The 24,734-nt window shown below is 46.7% G+C and overlaps 1 protein-coding gene and 2 long non-coding RNA genes across 7 annotated transcripts in view; 2 read left to right on the top strand and 1 right to left on the bottom strand.

Annotated features, from left to right (window-relative positions):
- LOC309328718 (sodium/nucleoside cotransporter 1-like) overlaps positions 1 to 3,845 on the bottom strand; it is a gene marked incomplete at its 3' end in the record, with an annotated part of 26,170 nt that extends 22,325 nt beyond the window's left edge. Inside the window, exons 1-4 of one of the 4 annotated variants that reach the window (XM_081839010.1) lie at positions 3,090 to 3,138; positions 2,281 to 2,353; positions 1,919 to 2,007; positions 1,278 to 1,378 (exon numbers count right to left, since the gene is read on the bottom strand). In XM_081839010.1, the coding sequence (XP_081695136.1) occupies positions 1,278 to 1,378; positions 1,919 to 2,007; positions 2,281 to 2,353; positions 3,090 to 3,103 (277 nt within the window). In that variant the 5' untranslated portion in view covers positions 3,104 to 3,138. Of the gene's footprint in view, positions 1 to 1,277; positions 1,379 to 1,918; positions 2,008 to 2,251; positions 2,357 to 3,089 lie in introns of all 4 variants that reach the window. The other 3 variants (XM_081839008.1, XM_081839007.1, XM_081839009.1) reach the window with 3 other exon arrangements.
- A 5,340-nt stretch (positions 3,846 to 9,185) lies between these two features.
- LOC309328907 lies at positions 9,186 to 12,435 on the top strand. 2 transcript variants are annotated; one of them, XR_014150873.1, is made up of 3 exons: positions 9,186 to 9,658; positions 11,959 to 12,038; positions 12,153 to 12,321. It is a non-coding gene; the product is annotated as an uncharacterized lncRNA (long non-coding RNA). The 2 variants fall into 2 exon arrangements; XR_014150874.1 differs by lacking the exon at positions 9,186 to 9,658 and adding an exon at positions 12,331 to 12,435 and having other exon boundaries at positions 11,418 to 12,038; positions 12,153 to 12,184.
- Positions 12,436 to 12,798: 363 nt separating this feature from the next.
- LOC309328933 lies at positions 12,799 to 13,401 on the top strand. Its single transcript, XR_014150911.1, has 3 exons — positions 12,799 to 12,885; positions 12,986 to 13,069; positions 13,297 to 13,401. It is a non-coding gene; the product is annotated as an uncharacterized lncRNA (long non-coding RNA).
- The last annotated feature ends 11,333 nt before the right edge of the window (positions 13,402 to 24,734 follow it).

Genomic DNA, 24,734 nt, shown 5'->3' on the forward strand with positions numbered 1-24,734 from the left:
TCGGTATTTAGGCCGCATTCAATAGCAAACAGCTGTGGGCAATTCTGGACAGTGGATGTTGGTCCATTAGGACAAAGTGGGCACGGCTCCATCAATCTCAGCCTGCCCTCTGCCAACCCCTGCCTCCCTACTTAACAACCAGCCTCCTAGCCTCGGTGTTGCATTTGTAGGACTCAGCAGGAAGGTAAAAAAGGTAAAGGTATCCCTGATGTCCAGTCGCGGACGACTCTGGGGTTGCGGAGCTCATCTCGCTTTACTGGCTGAGGGAGCCGGCGTTTGTCCGCAGACAGCTTCCGGGTCATGTGGCCAGCATGACTAAGCCACTTCTGGTGAACCAGAGCAGTGCACAGAAACACCGTTTACCTTCCCGCCAGAGTGGTACCTATTTATCTACTTGCACTTGACGTGCTTTCAAACTGCTAGGTGGGCAGGAGCTGGGACCGAGCAACGGAGCTCACCCTGTCATGGGGATTCAAACCACCAACCTTCCAATCAGCAAGCCCTAGTGGTCTAAACCACAGAGCCACCCGAGTCCCTAGCAGGAAGGTAGATGGTTACAAATGCAGAATTAAGTCTTGAGGTAAATGGCTCTTGCGCCACCTACTGTTAGGCTCCCTGTCTTCTGCCCTACCACTCCCAATGGGCACCAGGCACAACTGCTTCTAGAGGGCTTCGTAGGGGAGCTATATCCTACAAGTGCTCATCCCTTTGCTCTCAATCAAAGATCCCTCCCAATGTTCCATCTGAGCCAAAATTTATTTGGATTTTTTTAAAAAGCTCCTCCTGAAACACCGGGAGAATTTTGGTCTTCCCCAGGGAACATTGTTTTCATATTGGTGAAGAAAGCAATGGGCTTACTTCCTACACCTTCCTGTCTTAACCTGTTGCTTCCTTCGTACACCGGCTTGAACTTAACAATCAAGTTGCATTCAGCATGACACGAGCTGAAATTGCTCAGAATGCTGCGGTTCCTGTACTGCAGGGGGTTGGACTAGACAACCCTTCAGGTCCCTTCAAACTCTGTAATTCCAAGGGGGGAAAGCCATTAGAGAATCTCACCTCTTCCTGCCCCCCACCCAAGACTATTCAGCAGAGTGCTCTCCCCCAATGTCACCATCCACAGTTGGTGTGGAGACTTTTAGAGGGGTCATATATGATCGGCTCATGTGGCCTAGAGGTTTACCAAAAGGGAAGAAAACCCAAATTATTAGGTGTATCGCCCCACTCCTTCCAGTGCCACAAAAGTGTCAAGGTGTGTGTATGCATAATAGCCTCACCTGCACACAGGATGCCCAAGAAGATCTTCCGTAGTGTCTTGGCATGAGCCTTGCAAAAGCACCTTGCTTTAGAGAAAGGCTCAGCTGCTGCATTCTTGATCCTGAAGAGAATCACACCAAGAGAATAAGCCTGGATACATGTTTGAAAGAGGGGGGGGGGACGGGGCTGCCATTTGAAGCTCCAGCAGTCCCAGGTGTCCTGCAAGAGGCTGGAGGAGCTTCTGCACCTGTGTGGCTCCCATCATTCTTGTTAAAAGGTGAGGGGGAGTGGCAGATGAGGATGCTTACCTGATGCCCCTTCAAGTGACTGCTGTAGGGACCAGGGATGCAGCAGTATGACTTTGGATAACCACCTTCCCTCCCCCAGCCCCTTCCCTGAGGCTGCTGGGGCAGTCTAAAAGGGACACCTCCTCCTGTAAGTACCTGTCCAAACCTTAAGGTATCCTGCATTTGCTGGTTGTTTTCAAAGCCTTTTATTTATATGGTCTTTTATTGTGATCACTTCTTACATTTGGGGGTTAAGCTGGGCTGGATTTTTCAGCTTTATTGTGGCTTTATTTTTATTTGCACAATGCAAATAAAAATGTCTAACAACTGTTTATGTATGCAGAATGAGTCAATAAAGGATATAGTTTCCATACCTCTGGAAAGAAGTATCATGCGCATCATTGCCCTCCTTGATCTCAGAAGGCCAAGGGTTCTCTGCCACCTGCGGGTTTCTGTCTGCTTCCTGCCAAAGGGCACAGGGAAATATTTCCTGTTCATAAATGCTTTTAAAGCAGCAGTTGATATTAATAAACCAGAGGTGGCCTTTGCTCTCTCTGGTCTAGGCATACAAAGGTACAGTTTTTCTACTGCTTAGAAGCCTATTTTAGCATTAAGCGCTATATAAATTAATAAACAATGACAGCAACAACATGGTCCTCTTTTGAGAAAGTGCAAAGGGCAGAGCTAACAAGCAGTGGCGGTGTTACCGTGAGCTCTAACGCTGGATTCTCCAAACCTCTGTCGCCAGCTCCAAGTGAAATCCTGACTTCTCCCATCTCTCTGGCACTCTGCAGCTACCTGAAGTTGAACTGCTGGCAAAGACAATGCATAGTCAGTCTGGAAGCAAAGGAGCCCTCGGCACCCTCCTGTCTCAGGATCATAGCAATCCTTCTGTCTGGTCTTGTACTCATTATAAATCGGAGTGCAGACATGAATGGGCTGCAAAAGGTCCGAGCTGGGAAAAGAATTGGCCCACTAATAAAATCATAAGCCGATATCTTGCACTGCCCAGGAGTAGGAACATAACAACATAAAGAGTCCTGCTGGATCAGGTCGATCTAGTCCAACATCCTGTTTTCACAGTGGTCATCCAGATACCTATGGGAAGCCCACAAAGCAGAACCTGAGGACAAGCCCACTCTCTTCTCCTGAGGATTCCAGCCACTGGTATTCAGAAGCATTGTTGCCTCTGCCTATGGAGGTAGATTATAGCCATTGTAGCTAGTCACTCCTCCATGAATTTGCTTGATCCTCTTTTAACATGGTAAGTAAAAGGTGCAGTCTGTTGGGGCCCTTGAAAAAGTCAAAACATCACACTCAAAGAAAAGAGATTCCCCACCTTGACAATGCACACACAGGGCTGCATGTTCTTTTCTTCGCACAGAAATGCTTTGAAAGCAAATGATACGAATGCACAAGAGATGGCCATTGTTTTTCTCTCTCTGGTCTCCTGAACCAGGTATAGAAATGCCCCCTCCCAATCGCTCGATTGTTCGACTTCTCCCAAATTAAATGCTCTCTTCCCTCAAAATAAATGCTGCCCACCCTAGTGATCTCATCCTGAGTGGCTGGCAAATAACTCACGACAATATCGAACTCTGTCCTGCTCCTCATGAGACGTAGGGAATTCCTTCTTGGTCAAATCCACTCATGCCTCGGGCTAGGCAATGGAAAGTTATCAATTAACAGAACAGTCCAAAGAACTGGAGGCAGATCTCCTATCACAGCAAAGTCCTGCTCCTCTTCTCTCACGTAGGGATTGTTTATTTTCAGCCTCATTACTTCCTGCTGATAAGTATCGTTTTCTGGGAAACAGCAAGGCAGGTTCCTCCAGATGGACGAGAGCACCATCTGACCAAACTCTTCTCTGATCCCTTTATCTAGCACAGGGATGGGGAAGCAGTGGTCCTCCGGATGTTATTTGCAAAAGAACAGTACAGTGTCATTTGATGTGCTGGTCAATTGGGAGAAGACAGTACTCTATTCTTGCCCTATCGGACTCATCCAGGAGAGATGGGAAAGGAAATTTGGTCAGAAAATGACAGAGCTCTGTTAAAACTCCTGTTCTTTAGAGCAAGCCAGAACTGAAATGGGAAGAGGCTTCTTCCTAACACATTGTGTGGACAAGTCTGATATGCATAGCCCCGCCTGGAGTCGGAGGGATGTGCAACCTGCTCTTAAAAGATACCAGTTCATGGCATGCTGGTCTCAACTTTTAAAGTACAAGCAGAACTGGTTTCTGCTCACTGGTTTCTGCTCACATGTAAACCTTACTTCCTGGTGTGTATAGGATTCCAGCCTAAATGGCTCGAGATTGCAATGCCTCAAAGGACCGCCTTCTCTCACAAGAACTCACCTGGATATTAAGGTCTGTCTCAGGAGCCATTCTGAGGGTCCCTCCATCATTAGAGATAAGTTCCTGTCTGCATTTAGCACCTGCCTTTTCGGTGGTGGCACGCCAACTCTGTAGCATCCTTGCACTTGAAGGCTTGCTTGACACAGACATCCAGTGAAGACCTTTTTATTCGCCCCTGCTGTTCAGATTTAGTTATCTATCAATGACTGGGCTTTTCTGCCACTCCATTTTTTATCTGGTTGTTTCACTTATTTGTATGATTGTTGTTATTTTATTAGTATTTTCAACCTAATTTTAAGTAAGCCGTTCTGGAAGGCTGAGGTCTAAAATAGGCTACAAATCCTATGAATAAATGGAAGATTTACGTTCCTGTTTCTAGAAGCTCCTGTTTCTTAAAACAAAAGCAAAAAAGGGATTCAATTGACTGCAATCAGGAAAAGAATAACCTTTAATCGTTGCAAATTCACTTGCGGAAAACACAACATGCTAAAGTCCCTTTGGAGAGCTGCTGGTGCCAACTGCTTTACCGCCAACCTTGGAAGGCACAGATAACAAATTAGCAGCCTCTTTAGTCATACTGAACTGGGCAGTTCTGTTATCTGTTAGCAGTGGTTGTTGGGGTTTTTTTTAATAAGAAAAAAACATACTTATGCAGTGATTTTCAAGAGAACAGGGTATAGAAAAAATAATTAAACTGATGTATCCTTCATCCCAATACTTCTTGTCCATGGGTGTCTAGATTTCTTGTGACCTATGCTAATTTAAATTTAAAATTCAGAATTAAAAACAATTGAAACAAAATAGTCACGGGAATAGGATGGGTCCTGAAAACACATGTATCTGGTGTCAAAGGCTACTCCATTCGCAAACTGCTGATGACAGGTCTCAGCCACTTCATATAGCTTTTAAATAGCTTGGGAGACAAGATGGAACCATGAGGATCAAGGCAGCAAATCTCCCATGGTGCTGAAAACATTGCCTTCCCACAACTTTTTGGAAATAGCCCTGGAGGCAGGAGCAAAATCACTTAGTTCTATTGCCTGCAGTCACACCTAAGTTTCCATTAGAGATAAATTGAGTCTTGGGGGAAGAATGGTTAAATACTGGGCCTATCAGTACCATTGTTAGAGGTAAGCGATTGCCTTCAATATTATGGGCCACCTCAGCCAAATAGGTCCTCCATTCCTACAGCATAAAGCAGCTGTGTTGAGTCTGAACCTCACTGATCTGTCTGTGACAATGGACTCACAAGCCCCTCATTTAACAGAGTATTACCAATCCACTGTGTGGCAAATTGGTAATTCAGGGGAATTGTAAGACATCATTGCAGTCAAACCAAAAATTCCTCCTTGGGCAGATGGGCATGTGAAGAGACCGAGACCCATAGAGCTTTCTTGTAGAATGTGCTAGAGGGAACTCTGTGAGATCACTTCTTTTGTCTGCCTAGGCAGGAAGCTGGAATGCTACCGACTTCCTGCTTACCTGGGCAGTCTTTCCTCAACCAGCTTGCAAGCTGACCACATGTGCGTGTCTGAGCTCAGGCACCATTTTTAAACTTACATTTTGTACTTTTGTAACTTTTGTCGCCTCCATTTTGCTACTGTAATTGCTACTGTAAATAGAAGCTTTGTGTGTGTGTGATAAAGAAAGAAATACATAGTAGAAGAAATCTTGTCTGTCTGATCTAGAAATGAAATCATATTTTAAAATAATTTTTGCTTTAGATTTTTATAATCATATATGGTATTTCTGCAATAGCAAACTACCTAGAATTGGAAATAATATTTAGTACACTAACCTTTGTTTAACTCTTTATAAATGTCAGCTTGCTGAGTTATTTTGTACCATTGTGATTCAATTTGCCAGCAGGCAGACCCAGCAATACAGAGTTTTGCTGCTTAGCAAGAGATTTGGGGAAATTGCTACTGTTCTTCACTTTGATAAGATTACACACTGAGTTCTTGTCTCCCATTTACTGTGCAAGCAAGTCAGCCAGGCCATAGCATGAGTACCTGCCAGCCATCTCATCCTAGGTCACCTCCTATGCAGCATCAGGCAGGTGAAGTCACTAACATCCATGAAAAAATATACCTAAGGCAAATTCTGGGACTCCAGAATCCACAGATACCTGCACAGTCTCTGGCTCAGGTGTGGGGAACCTCTGGCCCTCCAGATGTTGCTGAACTCCTGCTTGCTGGAGTTGACGGGAGTTGCAGTCTAGCAAGAGCTGGGGTGGCTAAAGGTTCCCCACACCTCACCAGAGGAAAAGAATTCTGCATATGCTCAGGAGCACATTTGCCCTGCGGTCTTTGAAATGCTACATCCCCCTTGGAGATCAAGGATTTCTGTGCATGCTCCAGGACACTCAGCCAAGGTGCCAGAATTTTGGTCAGCCCAAAGGTAGCTGCTGCACTCTTTAGACACAACGTCTGCTGAAATTGCTGATAAATTTGCACTGGCTTCCTCGCCCTTTGAGACTATCTGAGGTGGGGACTGGAACAGGCCTGCCTCTTTGAGGACTTGTTAATTTATTTTAGCACTCCTTTGGAAACAAGCAGGTATGTGCTCTTTGCAGTCGACTGGGCATATTTCCAAATGTGAATTCCGCAGAAAAACAACAGACTGTGAAGCATTCATGTGCCCCATGTGCCCATGGCTCTGGAATTCATGTGCTCCCATGCCAGAGAGGTTTTATGAGAAAATTTGATGGTTCCTTTCCCCACTTAGGCCAGACAGGTCCCCCACGTGTCTGCCTTTAATGTTATGGCCCACCATTAAACTTGCATGCACCATGAAATGTGCCACCCACATGGAAAGAATTGGCTGCATTTACCCTTTTCTCTCCCAATTTGAGTTCTGCCTGAAAATTATGTGGCATAAGTTACAAATGCTTGCAAATCCATTCCCCTGCTTAATTCAGAGTGCAGAAGGGTAGTGATATTATTAAGCCCCCCGCAGCAAATGTAGAAAAAGAGCCACCAAGCACCTTAGAAACAAATGGATTTATCGTGGCAGAGCCAGTCGTAGGGCTAGAGCAGGCATCCCTAAACTTGGCCCTCCAGCTGTTTTGGGACTACAACTCCCATCATCCCTTGCTAACAGGACCAGTGGTCAGGGATGATAGGAATAGTAGTCCCAAAACAGCTGGAGGGTCGAGTTTGGGGGTGCCTGGGCTAGAGAGTTTGGGATTAGAGCATTCTGCCTATCTGATAAAAAGCACAAATCCACAGGGTTCCCCCCTCCCATCAATCTGTGGGGAATTTGATGCCCCTCCCCCCTACAGCCTCCAAAGGGGGGCGGGGTTGTAGAGAAACAAATCTCTGGGCTCTGTTGTTATACAAAGCTTAATAGAAATGATAAATGGAGATGATATGAAATGGAATTACAAACAATACAGAATGTATACAGAAAAGGGGAAATAGAAAATTGAATATATGGTAATTCACACAAAATCCAGTAAAATATGACTGATTGAATGATTAGCAATTGGATATGATTTGCATGCTGATTAGCAAATGGCAAGCACTGGCCAAGCAATAAAAAGGACTAACATATTCAATAATAATTTTTTTATTAATTTTCAGTTTCAATCCAATAATAGCCTCATTATAACGATACCAAACTATAATACAATGACAAACACCTATTGTTCAAATACAAAATTATATAATTTAGGTGGCCTCCCATTTGCTAGAATTGATGGTTGATTATTTTATTCCTGCTTTCCAAAATCTTACGAATTTCAATTACATTCCAGTCAAAAAAATAATCCCTCATACAACTGCAAGATTCACTCCATAAATAATAAAGGATGGGGAAGAGTCAGCTCTAAGACTCCAACGTAAACCTTTTGCAAAATAGAGTTTCCCTCCCTTTTTTTACACGAACAGTTCTGTTTGATGTTAACTTCCATATCTATAATATGGATCAGGCTTGGTTTCTAACTGCCTCAACCGTTCCTCATAAGGCTTGGTTTCCAGACCCTTCATCATCCTAGTCACCCTCATCTGCTCACTTTCTAGCTGCTCAATATCTTTCTTCAACTTGCCTGCACTGACTGGCAGCAGCTCTCCGGGGTTTGGAGGGGGGGACATTCCCAATCTCCCAGCCCCCCCCCCCCGGAGATGCCGCCCAGGATGAAAGACCTGCATGCCAAGCAGATGGTCCAATCCTGCGCTATGGAAATGCCTAGCCTGCCTGGAAGGGCATGGGTCTGGTCTGCCTTTGGAAATGGGGCTGCAGGAAGGATGTGAAATGAAGATGCAGCCCAGCTGCAGGCGGAACAGCAGGTGCCTCTGAGTTCTGACAGAGCATCACCACTCAGGAGGGGCCAGGTCCGGGGGGGGGGGGGAGCTTGCCACGGTGACAAGTGTGGGAATGTTCAGGGATGCAGGGGAGGATATATTGTCTGACAATACCCTTTCCAACTTGTGTTAACAAGTTTACAATTTTAGCAGAGTAACATTCCCCCTTTTAAACTTGCAGCGGATGCGTTTGCTCAGGCTTGCTAAAGCCTCTATAACTGTTCTGGTAAAGGTAAAGGTAAAGGGACCCCTGACCATTAGGTCCAGTTGTGGCTGACTCTGGGATTGTGGCACTCATCTCACTTTATTGGCCGAGGGAGCCAGCATACAGCTTCCAGGTCATGTGGCCAGCATGACTAAGCTGCTTCTGGAGAACCAGAGCAGCACACGGAAACGCTGTTTACCTTCCCGCCAGAGTGGTACCTATTTATCTACTTGCACTTTGACATGCTTTCGAACTGCTAGGTTGGCTGGGACCGAGCAACGGGAGCTCACCCCGTCATGGGGATTCGAACCGCCAACCTTCTGATTGGCAAGCCCTAGGCTCTGTGATTTAACCCACAGCGCCACCCATGTCCCTCATAAAAAGGTTTACTCACATATCATTCTGTTTACAATCGGATCCCAGAAGGCAGACTTAGCTTAGAAAAGTAACATACACTTGGAAACTATTCCATAAGAAGTCCCTTTGTCCTCTCTTGGCTGGAGCCAAGAGGGCATCTTTGGCTAAGCAGATATTGCTTCTTCGATGCATGTAGTGAAAGAGAGATGGCTGCCCTGCCCTGTGCTTTTGTGATTACCTGCACAGGTGAGGCCACACCTACCTCTAGTCACATGCAGAGGAAGTCTGTCCCAGCCCAGAAGGAAACAAGACAAACATTCTGCTGCCTGGACAAACATTCCTCCCCATGTGTAAACATGCTCACTCTAGGAATGTTGTACTTGACTGCTCTTGTGTTTCACATCCCACAAGGACCCGCCCTCCTTTGTGACATCTCTTGCTTCTCCTTTAAAAGCCACTGACTTGCAGGCGGCCATTGTGGGTTAGTGAGGAGAGGTCAGAGGAGAGAGGAGGTGGTGGCAGTTGGTGGAGAGTAGATGGAGGATTAGTGAATTGTTCTTTTTCTGTTTTCTTACTTTGATTTCATTTATTACTTTTATTTAATTTATTTTTATTTTATTTTATTTTATTCTTTTCTTTTAACACTTTTCTTTTATTTTTTGTTCTGTTTTAATATTTTTGTTTTTTGTGCACATCTGTGCATATTCTGTATATATTTTGTACATTTTTATTTTTTATATAGAGGAGTAGTTAGGGTTAAGTGTAAGGTTAGGGCGGGGGTTAGGTATAGACTTAGGGCAGGGGGTGGGGTCAGATTTAGGCTTGGGTGGGCATTTCAGATAGTTACTTTAGATAGGAGGGTGGGATCTTTTGTGGACGACATGGGGAGGCTGTAAGTAGCATCACTTTCTCTTCATTTCCGGGGGGGGGGGGGAGGGTGAGTCTGTTTCCCAGCCAAGTTGTCCTGGCCAAGTCCCCAATCCACGTAGGTTGGATCCACTCTTGTCCTTGAGATGGCTACATGTCTGGCACTCAGAGACCAGGAGGGCAGTGATTATCACCCAAGCAGAAGGGTTGCTGTGTACATGGTCTCATGCTTCAGGGATGATTGCTGTGCCTAGCCATGTCCCAAGTGCCTCCTCTGGTAGCTATCTTTCTGAGCAAAACAGCATTGGAACGGTGTCAATCCAATGTTGGATTGCTTTTATATGAATAGTTGAAGGTTTTCCCACTGCAAGAGTAGGCGAGTGCTATGACCAGATATCTTCTTCTTCTTCTATCACGCATAGCCGAGTAAGATTGACTTCCATGAACAGCGAGTTTTAACCGTGAAACCGTAAATGATTGTGCAGGCCACTTCTGGATCCACACGTCTTTCCACAGTGGGAACATAGTTTTCTGGGCAGGAGTTGATCACAGTGAGGGTTTGCCAAGTGTGCCTTCCTCTTAGCACACTTCTCCCTTGTGTCCTGAGTTCAAATGTCTTCAAAGCCCATGACACCTTTGGTAAAGGCTTTTCTCCTATTGGAGCGCTTGCAGGCCAGTGTTTCCCAGCCATTGGACATGACCAGTCCAACAAAGTTGGTGTTGAAGAATCATTGCTTCAACATTGGTGATCTTTGCTTCTTGCAGGATACTGGTATTAGTTCGCCTGCCTTCCCAAGTGGTGTGTCACATTTTTCGGAGATGCCATTGATGGAATCTTTCAAGGAGTTGGAGATGGCATTTATAAGTGGTCCATGTTTCACAAGCGTACAGCTGGGTTGGTAGTGCAAGAGCCTAGACTGAAACTTAAAAGACTAGTTTCAATGGACCAAGAATGGTTTTCATGGCTGGTTCTGACTTTCCTCTTTTCCTAGTGGGAATTCCTACTTGTAGAGCAGAGGCCACGGCTGGTCGGCAGCTGCAATGCCTGTGTGCTTTGTTCTGTTGTTGTTTAGTCGTGTCCAACTTTTCGTGACCCCATGGACCAGAGCACACCAGGCACTCGTCTTCCACTGCCTCCCAGAGTTTGGTCCAACTCATGTTGGTAGCATCGAGAACACTGTCCAACCATCTGGTCCTCTGTCGTCCCCTTCTCCTTGTGCCCTCAGTGCTTTGTTCTAGAGGGTGCTGTTTCGTGGCGCTCACTGGTTGCTATTGGACAGTTCTTTGGATAGTCTGAGCAGATAGGTTGAGTGCCTTGCAAGCGAAAGGCTCAGCCTTCTTTAGGGCAAATGTTCTACCCTTATTTATGGGAGCCTTTGGAATAGAAAAAGGAAAGGGCTGTTAAGATACTGCCAGGGAGACGGAGGCATCGGGCCGGCCTCCACGTCATCTCCAGACGATCTCCGGTCTCCCGTTGGAACAGCATCAGTCAATTAGCGACACACGCCTCAGACACATTCCAAGACTCATGCACACCCTTTCTGCAGTTTCCACAACAGAAGATTCAGCCAGGAGAGCATATTTACAGCTTTATTCAACATAGCTCAGAACAAAGGAAAAACATGACTGCTTGAATCTGTGTGCAGGAAAACAGCCGGAATAAAAGCTATATACAAAATGTAAGTTCCCAGCGAGAACAGTGCTGGGAGTAAAAAGGAATGTGACACACAACAATCATGCCTGACTCTTTTAAGGTGGAAAGGAACTATATCCTAACGAGGACTGTGTCAGGATGTGTTTTGTGGGGACATTTGCAGAAGTGAATGTGTTGATTTGGGGCACAGTCGGAGGGGGGTATGGTGCCTGCTGGAGGGGGGTACCCCCCGCCACCCTTTCCAAAACTTCTGGTAACAATGTTAATGGATGACCCAAAGCTCTCCCCTCTCCCTATTAATTTCATTTGCTTCATGAAATTTATACATTGCTTGACTGCATGAATGAGGGGACCAGCCCCTCTGGGTCCTGGCATGGCCATAGCTCTTGAACCCAGAGCACTTGGGACCTCCTTTCTCTCTCTGCCAGCCCTTCATGTTCTGGGCTGCCTCTTTCAGGCTCTGATGATGCCCCTTCAGGTCACTGAACTGCAGAGAGATGGAAGGAATTGGTCATGATGGGCTGGCAAGGATTGATTAGGCTCCATATACATATTTCTGTTCTGCCAGTTCGGCAGTGGTTCACTGTTTTCTCCAGACACCCCTCCTCACCCCCCCCCCAAGAATTGGGGCTGCCGGCATCTGAGTCGCTCTTTCCGCTCATCTCTCCTAGGATCAGGTGCTTAAGGCGCTTGTTCAGGCGCTGCCACAGGGTGGCCCCCCAGCAAGACCCAGAGCAGCCCGTGCCACCAGGTGAGCAAGTGGCCCTCCTTTTTTGGACAGAGGAGGGCAGGAATGGGCATGGGGGGCAACCAGTCCAAGGATGCAAAAGAGGACTCGCCTGTTCCCATGTCCTTCTGTTTGTAGTTCTGCTGCGGTTCCGCATCCCAGCCCCAGGGGTGAGTATTGGAGAAAACAAGAGCAGGGACTGGATCCCTCAGACCTGCCCCCCGCCCCCCGGGCTCTTTGCCCCTCACTCTGCACTCTCAGATGCGGAGAAGCTCTGCCCTCACAAGGAACTGACAGCCTGACTTTTGCATTTTAGCTGCTGGAGGATGAACAGATCTACCTCCTGGGGGTCATCCAGAACTGCCAGGCAGCTGAGCTCAGGGGGCTCCGATCCCTGAAGTGCTCCAAGCAGGAGGTGGCCAAGCCATTCTGGTGGTGTGGGGGACCCCCACGGGGAATTGGGGGGAAGGGGTTGTGCATCTGTGGAGAGGACCCTGCCGGCTTAGGGCACGGGGTTGCCATTCCCTTGCAAAGCCAAGCCTGGTGTTTGGGGTTGGAGCCGATTTTCCTCCTCTGTTCTCTTCCAGGACATCTTGGGGCCCTTGGAGCACTTCAGGGATCGCCCCCTGACCCTGGCCTTGGAGGCCCTCCTCCAGCTAAGGTGAGTGGGGTCTTTGGCGTGGATGGGGTTGTGGGTAGGGGGTAGAACTCCAGGGGGAAAGAGCAGGCGGGAGGGAGAAGAGGGCAAGGGAGAATCTAACCCTCTCATCTCTGCAGCACCATGAGGCCCAAATTCAGCTGTGATATGATCAGTGCGATCCTGCACAGGATATTGGAGGCCATGCTAAAAGGGGCCGAGGAGGAGAGAGAAGTATGCCCTTTGTTTTGACTTCCCTTCACTGCTCTTTCTTCTTTGTCACACACTTGCAGAATCCAACCCAGCATTCAAACTCTCTTCTCTTTTCCTGCAGGAACTGAAGAGGCACTTCCGGCTCCTGCTTGGGAGTCTCCTTATGGAAGCCCCCAACCCTGGCACTCTCCTCCACCTTCTCAGTGTAAGTGTCCCGATGGCATCAGGGGTGGTTTTAGGGTTGTCCCCCCCCTTACCCAGTGGACTGCACCATTTCTGGGGCACAGAGCCTGTTTGGCCCCCAATTTGGTCCAAGACCAAAGCTGGCAAACCCTCATGGTCCAGAAGTGCCAGGGACTCCGTGGTGCGGGCAGTGGGGGCCGCTTTGACCCAGATTGGCCCCTGACTCTCAGACACTCTTTCCTCCTGCAGGACCTCTGAGGATACGCCCTGGGGGAAAGTGGGGAGGCTCAAGAACTAGCGGCCAGCAGCATTTCCTTGCTGCTGGCTATTGCCCGGAAATACCCCAACCTCAGAGTAGGTACCTTGCCTTCTTCTATTCATTTCTTTGGTTACTTCCATCCCCCCAAGATCACATCCCCAAGTGATCTTTAGCGCAGATGATGCAGGGTGTGTCTCTGGGGGTCAGGATGAGGCCAGACGCTTTTCCTTCCCCCTTTCCTGCTGCTGCCCTTCCACCTCTGCCCAGGAGGCTGCAGGGCCCAGGGAGGTCCTCTGGAACAAGGCATTGGGCCCAAGACAGAGGGAGACCCATCCTTCCTGATTTGGCGCTGCTTCTGTGCTCTCTTGCTCCCATCTGACCCCATTTTTTCTTTCCTCTGCAGATGATAGTAGTTCAGCCGGACCTGGCTTGCTTCCGCTTGAAGCTGAAAGAAGGTAAGCCCCACACCTTGGAGACAGCACCCTTTGACTAAAGGCCTGTGGCAAAATCTCATTTTCATTTTCATTCTCTTCCATCCAGATGACATCATCATTGAAGGTATATAAGTAGTGTGGACCTCGGGCTCCATTGGATACCAGAGAGAGGCCAACATCCAAAAGCACTCAGCAGGTAAGACTTTCTCAAAAGCCCATCTGTAGTTAGAGATGCCGTTTCATCTGCGAGAAAAGCAGGCACTCCTGGCGTCCTGCGTACCATTTTTCTCTTGCAGGTGGCAGAATGATGCCAGCAAGACCTCCTTCTCCATCTTTTCGTGGCGGCAGAAGGGAAGCAGTGGCTGTGGGACCAGATCAGGTTCTACACTGTGAGATGTCCCCTCCTGCTACCCTTGGCAGCTAAGCATTTTTACAGGCTAAGTCACTTTAGTGAACACAGCACTGCTTGATATACGTCCAAGTTTTGTTAAAAGGCACCGTGGTCCAAACTCCAGAGAAAGGTAATTCACTAGCTCCAGCTGTGGTGCTGTGAAAGAGAATAATAATTAAAAAATCAACAGCAGCAATCTTGTTTTCTCCTCCTGCCACAAACACAACCCTCTTACTTGTCCAGGGTAATGGCAGCACACAGCAATTATTCTAAGAAAGCTACTGGAATAGCTATCCTGTATACAGTGGCCTGGAAAACTGAAAAATTGACCATCACATACAAGTTGGCTGAATCCTTCAAACTAGTTAGCGGTTTGGATTCCCAGCTTTTTATGGAAAAATTGTGCCATCTAGTGGTCACTAACTTCACAAGAAAGAACTCTGGAGAAATAGAAAACTACGTATTACACTACAGTGCAGATGTAATGCCCCAACTCAAGAGCTGCAAGGAGAAAGCTCACAGAAACAAAAGGATGGTTTCTTTGGAGTGAATTCCCCTTATTTTGCTTCCCCCAAGACAGAGTGCAATTTATGATTTTCAGGCACTAAAACGTGTGGGACTTGCACTGCACGTGTGCTATCGGGAAACATGCGGTTTGCACCACCCAACATTGCAGAGGGCAATTTGCATGTGTTTGGCACTGTTTCGAGTGAATCAGACATCGGGTTTTTGGTGAAACTGTGACCCCATTAATGTAGCACGCTAAAGAAAATATTAGGTTGGACCTTTTGCAAATACACTAGATCAGGAGTCACCAACTTCTTTGATTCATGGGCATTTTTGCAAACAGGAGAAACTGTCAGGTACCACACTTACCCCATAGTCAAGCACATGCTGCAGTCTATTGGCTACAACAGAATGTTTATTTCAACCCACATTTCAGCAAAGGGAGGATGCGCTGTGGGTACCAAGTACCATATTTTTCGCTCCATAGGGCACACCGGACCATAAGGTGCACCTAGTTTTTAGAGGGGGAAATCAAGGGGGAAAATCTTATTCCCCCCCAGCCCCAAAGAGCAGCGGACAGGCTGCGTGGGGCTTCTGGGGCAAGCCCGGGTCCCCCCCCCAGCCCCAAAGAGCAAAGAAGCCAAGACACCGAGCGGGATGGATCCCGCTCACTGTCTTGGCTTCTGCCATAGCCGCGTGCAACCTCTCCAGCTGGGAGAGGCTGCGTGCGGTTAAAGAAGCAATAGCCACGTGCAGCCTCTCCCGGCAATACCCCCACCTCCCGCAAAAGCCCACAGGAGCCGCACACCCTTTAAGGAGCGCGCGGCTCCTGTGGGCTTTTCTACGAGGAGGGAGAAGGGACTGACTGGCCGCGTCAGTCCCTTCTCCCTCCTGGGGAAAAGCCCGCAAGAGCCACACAGAGCTCTTGGGGGCTTTTCCTGACTGCCTTCACTCCATACTTACTTTTTAGAGGGAGAAAGTGCGTCTTATAGAGCTAAAGATACAGTAATGCACACCTGCAGACACACTGGCAACTCCTGCACTAGGTTACCTGCCAGGAACACAATTCATTATATTTTGTATTGTAGTGTTATATAATGTTCCTAATATATTTTTTTGAAAGAGATTTTAAAATGAAGGGGGGGGGCAAATACGGCTGGTGCCTACTGGGTATCCCTGATTTGAATGAGATCTTTGGCAAATTTATGATTTGCAACAAGTATATACAGACCATTACTAATTTTATTGCCGGGCAAAAAAAAAAAAAAAAAACTGACAAAGGGATGAAGTAGGTGTGACACATGATCCTGTCTCCCTTCCTCAAGGGATCTTGTTTGAAGTGGGGCCTTTATTGGAGATGGAATATGTAATTCCAGTGCTGTTTTCCCAACTTACTAGTTCCATGCCGCTATTAGGTGGGCTTGGAGGAAAGGCAGGTACCTTTTTAATTGCATTTATGTATCACTCTTCTGCTAAGACACCTGTAATGATTTACAATTTAGGTGCTATGAAAATGCTATCTCAATTTCCTCCTCCAAGGTTATGTGCCGCAGTGCCCCAGAAGTACCGGAAAGGGTTACTTCCAGGTTTCCACTTGTGCACGCGCAGACGCGCAAAATGTCACGCGCATGTGCAGAAGCGGCAAGTCACAACCCGTGCGTGCACAGACGCGGGTTGCCTTCCTTTCAGGTTGCAAAAGGGGCTCCGGAACGGATCCCGTTCGCAACCAGAGGTACCACTGTATATATAACCAAAATGAAAACATCCTGACATCCCTCTGTGGCAACTTTATGAACAAGGCGGGGAGATCCAATCAGAATTCCTTGCATGGTATCTGCATTGGCTCTGCTATTATGAGATTTATCTATGGAAGGAATCGTTTAGGTTTACATCGCCGCTTATTGGGGCAGTTTTAGAATCTGCTCGAACATACACTGACCCTTATTTTTTTAAAAAAATTGTAAACTGAACGCAACGTGTCCGTAACTTGATGTGTACATTTGACGCCCAAACCTCACCGTTTCCAGGAGGCGTTGGAAACGGCCAACCTCTCCCTTGCCCAGCGCCGAGGGAAACGAGAGGAAGCTGGGGCACCGCTTGGAGGCGCTGCGGTGTACCAAGCGGCTCCCACGACGGCTCTGTCACCTCAGGAAAGCGGCGGCGGCGAAGGCCGCGGGGGAGGCCCTCGCTTCTATCCGTCAGCCTTCGAGCCAAGAAAGCCGGGAAGAGCCCGACGGGCGGGAGACGTTGACCACAACCTCTCCGACCATCTCGGAGGAAGGGGCCGGAGCAAGGCCCTCAGCCGCCGCCCAAGGGCCGCGCCGCCTCAGCCGCCCCCTCGACGGCCAACCGTCGTCGCCTCACATTCAAATCAAGCGCGCGAGCCAGACAGCAACGGCCGCTCTCGGAAGGGGCGGGGCTAGAATACGAGGTGTCAACGTCAGCACGGCGGCGTGCTCAGCCCAGGATGGGCGGGGCGAGGAAAGTGACTGTAGAGCCTGCAAAAGTGTAGAGTGGCGCAACGCCTCACCTAGGCCACGAGGAAAGTACAAGAAGCTCCTTTTATATTTAGGGTTTTGGGCTTTTTTTTTTAGCTTCTGAGGGTTTTCCTGCTACAATCGAGCGGTGGATTCGTTTATATAAAGCGCCTCCCTCCAGGCTCGCCCTATCCCCAGGCAGCCCGGCGTCTGTCTGAAAGCGGAGGGCACCCTAGAGCGCAGGCGCGCGTCTTGAGAGCAGCCGCGCTAAAGCGCATGCGTTCAAAAAAGAGGGCGGTGAAAGCGATTACGGCCACTCATAGCTCGAGAACGAATGACATCATTGACTGTGACACTGAAGAGGGCGGCTGCGTCCTCAGCTTTCGTCTTCCCTGGTAGCTCGCCGTGATCGTATAGTGGTTAGTACTCTGCGTTGTGGCCGCAGCAACCTCGGTTCGAATCCGAGTCACGGCAGGAAGGCATTTATTTTTCTTTTTTTTTTTTTAATTGTTCAAAGGAAAAGTGGTTTTGCTTAATTGTGCTTTTGTAACGTGGAACCTAAGCATTGCTCCCAAATGCCAGGCTCGATTTGCGGGAAGGCATTTGGAGACGCAATGGTGTATCTGAGTTAGGGCTGAACTGAGCTGTGCGATTTATTTTATTTTTTACGGCTAAAAGAGCGGTTGGTTTCTTTTCATTTGTGTCTTTATCATGCAAAAACTTAGCGTTGCACCCGGATTCCAAGCATGGCACCGGATTAGACTTGGTGTATGCAGGTACTATGAGATCGCTACACACACGATTTCCATTCGTAGCATTCTGGCATTATAGCTCCATCCCCAAAGAGCGGCGTTAGTAACAAAGGCTTTGTGGGATGTAAACACAGGAGCAGTCAATGACAACATTCCTAGAGCGTACATGTTAGAACATGGGGAGGGATGTCTGTCCAGCAAGCAGGTAAACTTCCTGGGGACGGACTTCCTCCGCATGTGACCAGAGGTGGGTGTGGCCTCACCTGTGCAGGTAATGATAAAAGCACAGGGCAGGCAGCCACTCTCTCTCTTGCCTCTTGCCTCTTGCCTCTCTCCTCTCTGCCATCTTCATCTTCTGAAGGAGCAACATGCCCTCTTGGCTCCCAGCCAAGAGAGGACCGTACTATCTTGCTACAAGATAGATTCTAACTGCATGTAACCTTTTTAAGCCTGCCTACCTTCTGGGATCATATTGTGAACAGAACGTGAGTAAACTCTTTTATACTTTTATAAAGACTGTGTCGTGTCTTGTATTTTAAGAGGGAACAAAAGGGGAAATTACCAGAGTAATTATTATAGAGGTTCTAGCGAACCTGTGCAAGCGTTACCGTTGCGAACTTAAAGGGGAATGTCTATAAACTCTGCTGATATTTTGGGAACTTGTTAGCACAAGTTGGATAAGGATATAATTAGTCAATATATCCTCTCCTGCACCCCAGAACATTCCCACAAAGGGTTATGGGCCCAGCACGCTTCCGCTGCGTATTTTTTGAAGGATTGCATTGGATTGTGATTTTGAGTTGAGTAGTATTTTTCTGAGTTAACTTCCTGGTAAGCACATGGTCCTTTGTTCCATTGTGCAGTGGGGATTAAGCACCCCCCCCTTCCCTCAGAGTTCACAGTGACCCAAGGCAGTGAAGAATTGTTTTGTATTTTTAGATTTTTGAGATTTTGATTTTAAAATTTTGAGAAATTTTGAAATTTTGAAGAATTTTCAAATTTTTGGATTTTAAGATGGCTAGAGCAGCTTTTGATAGTGATGCAAAGCTAGGAATACCTGTGCTGAATGAACACAATTTCATACACTGGAAGCAGCGCTTGATAGCATGTTTAGATTATAAGCACATTTTGGAAGCTTTAAACCCTCAACCTACGGGATCGTCTGAGGAAGCTTTAGCCAAGATAAGTGCTTGGAAACGCATGAACAGCGAAGCTAGACACATAATTTTGAGTGGACTTCGTGATGAGCAGCTATCATTAATAAATAGTACAGATGATGCATCTCAAATCTTAAGAGATATTGAGCGCGTGTATGGAGAATCTAGCATAAACTGCTTCAGAAACCTGGTGTGTAAATTAACCAGAGTGAGGATGAATTCAAAAGAGGAATTCACAGAGCACATCAACAAGTTTACTGAGATTATTCAAAGAATTGATCTGACTCCCAAAGCTTTTGATGAAGATACAAAGATAGCATTTTTGTTGTCATCACTTGGACCACGCTTTAGCGCATTTGTAAGTTTGATGGATCATAGACAAGGTCTGACTTTTAAAGACTTGATTGGTTATTTAAAAGAAGAATGCAGAGATAGAGCTGAATCTCCAGTGAGAAATGCTAGAAGCAAGGACAGCAGTTATGCATCTAGGCAATGTACAAAGTCCAAAGAGATGCCTAAGAAAGTGATTTGTTTCAATTGTAACAAAGAAGGACACATTGCAAAGAATTGCAAGGCTCCTAAAGCCAAGAAACCCCACCCCTTTCAGCCAAAAGGGGAAAAGAAGGGGAAATGTGAATGCACATGGCTACTGCAAGAAAGGAATTTAGCTGTCCAGAATCGTGAAAATAGACGTAATAAATGGATAATTGATTCAGGTGCCAGCTCACATTTTTCATATAAAAAGGACTATTTTAATGAGATAAATGATGAAGAAGGATCTGAAATTGAAATTGCAGATGGGAACATTGTTAAAGCAAAAGGTGCAGGTTCCATGAGTCTGAAATGCAATATAAACAATGAATGCATTGAGAACACAATCTCTAGAGTTTTGTATGTACCAGAGCTGAGCTGCAATTTAATCAGCGTGTCCACATTGGACAAGAAAGGTTTCCAGATCACATTTGGAAATGGAGAATGCAAGGTGACTAGAAATGGCAAAGTGTTTGCTCAAGCAGAGCTAATCAATGGTGTATATGAGCTTGATTTTTCAGAGAATCAGTCTGCAAAGGTGGCACATTCCAGCCAGAAGGATGAAGCAGATCTGGACCTGTGGCACAGAAGGCTTGGACATAGAGACACCAACGTCATTCTGGATCTACAGAAAAGAGATCTTGTAAGAGGTTTGCAGGTAAAGCAGAGCAACAAAGCTCCAGCAAAGTGCATAAGCTGTATTACTGAGAAGGCTGTAAAACCTTCATTTCCACGTTGTGCAGAACAAAGAAGCAACAAAGTGCTTGACATAGTGCACACTGACATATGTGGACCCATGAATGTTCCCTCACTGGGAAAGAATAGATATATTTTAATATTTCTGGATGACTTTTCAAGATTTTGTGTTGTGTATTTCCTCAAAGAGAAGAGTGAGACAGTGGACAAGCTCCAGGAATACATTGCCATGGTCAAGAACAAATTCCAGAGAGCTCCAGCTGTGTTAATGAGCGACAATGGAGGTGAGTACTGCTCAAATGAAATGCAGGCTCTCCTGGCCAAGGAAGGAATTGCACACGTAACCACAATTCCTTACACACCACAGCAGAATGCCATAGCTGAGAGAAAGTTTAGGTCCATTATGGACATGACAAGGTGCATGCTAAAGGACGCATGTTTGTCACAGAAGCTGTGGGCCGAAGGAGTATACACGTCGGTGTATTTGCAGAATAGACTGCCAACTAAAGGTGCAGAGCGCACACCATTTGAACTTTGGCATGGGAAAGCTCCCAATCTGTCGCACATACGTGTGTTTGGAAGTCCGTGTTACTTCCACGTGCCCAAGGAACACAGACACAAGCTTGACTCCAGGGCAAAAGCAGGTATCCTTGTGGGATATGCCTCTGGAGGCAAAGGATACAGAATTATGGACTTACAAACTGGTAAGACAAATGCATACCATGCGGTTTATTTTGATGAATATAGAAAAGTAGACACTAGGAACACTGTTGTGGATTCTTCAGATGAGTCAGAAAGGACTCAAGAATTTGTATATTTCCCTTTTGAGACTCCACAAAGTACTAATCTGCCTTCGAGTGTTACAGCACCCCCTACAGGCGACACAGAGGACCAGAACCCTGGCGGCACCAGAGACGAAGAGGAGGACTCAGATGGGGACATGCCTGCGTTGGAGGAGGATGAGGAAGCTGATGCGGTCCCAGAACCAGAGGTCAGACGCTCGTCCAGAACCAACAAAGGTGTCCCACCATTACGGTTGTCCTACTTTGCAGGGTCGGCGTTTCCACAGGAACCTTCCACTTGGGAAGAGATACAGGAGATGCCAGCTGCAGAAGCCAGTCTCTGGAGGAAGGCCGCACAGGAGGAGATGGATGCACTGCATCAGAACAAGACCTGGACACTCACTGAGCTGCCTCCCGGTAAGAAGGCCATTGGCAGTAAATGGGTTTTCAAGGTTAAGAAGGGGTCAGAAGGAGAAGTGCAGCGCTACAAAGCTAGACTTGTAGCACAGGGATTTTCACAGCGTTTTGGTGAAGATTATGATGAAGTTTTTGCACCAACCGTGAGGTACAGCAGCGTAAGAATGCTTTTAAGCATTGCAGCCTCCAAGAAAATGAGAGTGAAACACATAGACATTGCTACCGCTTTTCTACACGGGCAGATTTCTGAAGAAATCTATATGAAACAGCCCAAAGGTTTTGTGAAACCACATGAGGCACATTTAGTGTGCAAACTGCAGAAAGGACTTTATGGACTTAAACAGGCTGCTAGAGCCTGGAACCAGAAGTTGCATAAAATGCTGACGCAACTTGGGTACAAGCAAGGCGACGCTGACAAGTGCTTGTACAGTAAGTCAAATAATGGACAATTCTCATATATCTTAGCTTTTGTTGATGACCTGATTATTGCCACAGCAAGTGAGAAAGACTATACACAGATAGTAAAACACCTTAGCAAAGAGGTGGAGGTCAAGGAGCTAGGAGATGTCCAGTACTACCTCGGGATCCAGGTGGAAAGAGAAGAGGACGGCTCATTTCTTCTCAGCCAAAGACAGAAGATCCACGAGCTAATTGAGCACATGCAGATGCAAGACGCACATCCAGTCGCTACACCGATGGCTACTGACTTCCTGAAGAATCAGCAGGATTCGAAGCAGTTGCCAGACAACAATGACTACAGGTCGGCGATTGGTAAACTTTTGTATTTAGTTACCACATGTAGACCTGACTTAGCAAATGCTGTGGGGATTCTTAGCAGAAAAGTGAATTCTCCCACTGAGCATGATTGGGCAGGTGTAAAGAGGGTGGTGCGATATTTGAAGGGTACCATGAATTGTAAATTAAGGTTACCAGCCGTCAGAGACCCTAAGTTGGTTGGGTATACTGATGCGGATTGGGCTGGGGATAATGCTGATTATAAATCAACAAGTGGTCATGTTTTCATGTTTGGTGATGGACCTGTTTCATGGGGCAGTTATAAACAGAGCTGTGTAGCATTATCTTCCACAGAATCAGAATATGTTGCAGCAACAGAAGCCTGCAGAGAGATCGCCTGGCTTGATCAACTCATAAAGGACTTTGGGTTGGTGAGAAAAGGGCCTGTCAGCTTGCTAGAGGACAATCAAAGTTGCCTGAAGCTGACGCAGAGTGAGAAGTTCCTGGCCAGAACAAAACACATTGGGGTTAAATACCACTACATACGCCAGATGATCCAGGATGGACTTGTGGAACTATCCTACTGCAGCACCCAAGAGATGACTGCTGACATCCTGACGAAACCCCTACCAAGAGAGAGTTTCCAGAATCTACGTGTCAAGCTGGGACTCTGGGTGGTTGAATAAAGTTGTTTATGTTTTGTATAATGTTGTATTGCCTGAGAAGGGGTATGTGGGATGTAAACACAGGAGCAGTCAATGACAACATTCCTAGAGTGTACATGTTAGAACATGGGGAGGGATGTCTGTCCAGCAAGCAGGTAAACTTCCTGGGGACGGACTTCCTCCGCATGTGACCAGAGGTGGGTGTGGCCTCACCTGTGCAGGTAATGATAAAAGCACAGGGCAGGCAGCCACTCTCTCTCTTGCCTCTTGCCTCTTGCCTCTTGCCTCTCTGCCATCTTCATCTTCTGAAGGAGCAACATGCCCTCTTGGCTCCCAGCCAAGAGAGGACCGTACTATCTTGCTACAAGATAGATTCTAACTGCATGTAACCTTTTTAAGCCTGCCTACCTTCTGGGATCATATTGTGAACAGAACGTGAGTAAACTCTTTTATACTTTTATAAAGACTGTGTCGTGTCTTGTATTTTAAGAGGGAACAAAAGGGGAAATTACCAGAGTAATTATTATAGAGGTTCTAGCGAACCTGTGCAAGCGTTACCGTTGCGAACTTAAAGGGGAATGTCTATAAACTCTGCTGATATTTTGGGAACTTGTTAGCACAAGTTGGATAAGGATATAATTAGTCAATATATCCTCTCCTGCACCCCAGAACATTCCCACAGGCTTCCCCACCGCCACAAACAGAATACATTTTATTAAAATGCAATTACATTTGACCCGCAAAGACCAGCCTAATTAGATCTTGTTTGTCAGTAAAAAAAGAATAGAAAGCAAATTAAAAAAAATAAACACCTAGGGTGGCACACAATATTGCAATGGTCAGGCTTGGGCTTGGCTGGGTCCTCAATCAAAAGGCCATTCATAAAGAGAATACTGTGGGACATACAGCTATCTGTTCCCTGCATTCAGGCTTTTGTGGGCATCTCCAGATCTGACTCCCTCTGTCTGGGGATGCTCCCAAGGAAAGCATGGAAACTTTAATTGGTTGAAGAGGTGGCTGCCAGGCTCCTTCAAACTGGTTGGATAGTCAGCTTGCATTGCACAGATCTTGAACCAACACTGCCCATCTGTTTCTGGTCTCAAATCGAGTGCTGTTTTTACCATGAAGTCCTAAACCGCCTAAGAACAGAATATTTCAAGAATAGTATTCTTTCATATAAATATGCTAGACAACTTTATTTATCTTGTAGGACCCTGCTTTGGGTCCCCTGCCTCTGAGATCTAGGGGTAGGCAACACAGGCATACAGTGGTACCTCGGGTTACATACGCTTCAGGTTACATACGCTTCAGGTTACAGACTCTGCTAACCCAGAAATAGTGCTTCAGGTTAAGAACTTTGCTTCAGGATGAGAACAGAAATCGTGCTCCGGCGGCGCAGCGGCAGTGTGAGGCCCCATTAGCTAAAGTGGTGCTTCAGGTTAAGAACAGTTTCAGGTTAAGTACAGACCTCCGGAATGAATTAAGTACTTAACCTGATGTACCACTGTACTGCAGTTGTGAGACTCCTGCTGCAGGCTGTCCATTATCCACTCAACAGCTGAAACAAAAATTTATTTTCATTTATTTACTCACTTCCCATAAAATATCTCAAGTAGGTTACGGTTACGATTAATATATCACTGTATGTGGCATTTTACAGGTGCAAGAGTCCTATGCCCTGAGGAGCATACAGTCTAAAACCTGGCACAGGAGAAACAATAGAGGACGTTGAGGCAGGGATAAACAGGGGAAGAATACATGGCTCTCAAATGTGCTCAGGTTTGGTGTTGGAAGATGAACACATTTTCATATAATTTATTGAAAGCACATGAGTGGAGCAGTGGGTTTTCATGCACCATCTCCAAGCATGCACCAACTCTGCCT

Source organism: Podarcis erhardii (genome assembly GCF_964252035.2).
Source record: "Podarcis erhardii genome assembly, chromosome: 14".
NCBI classification, from domain to species: Eukaryota; Metazoa; Chordata; class Lepidosauria; order Squamata; family Lacertidae; genus Podarcis; species Podarcis erhardii.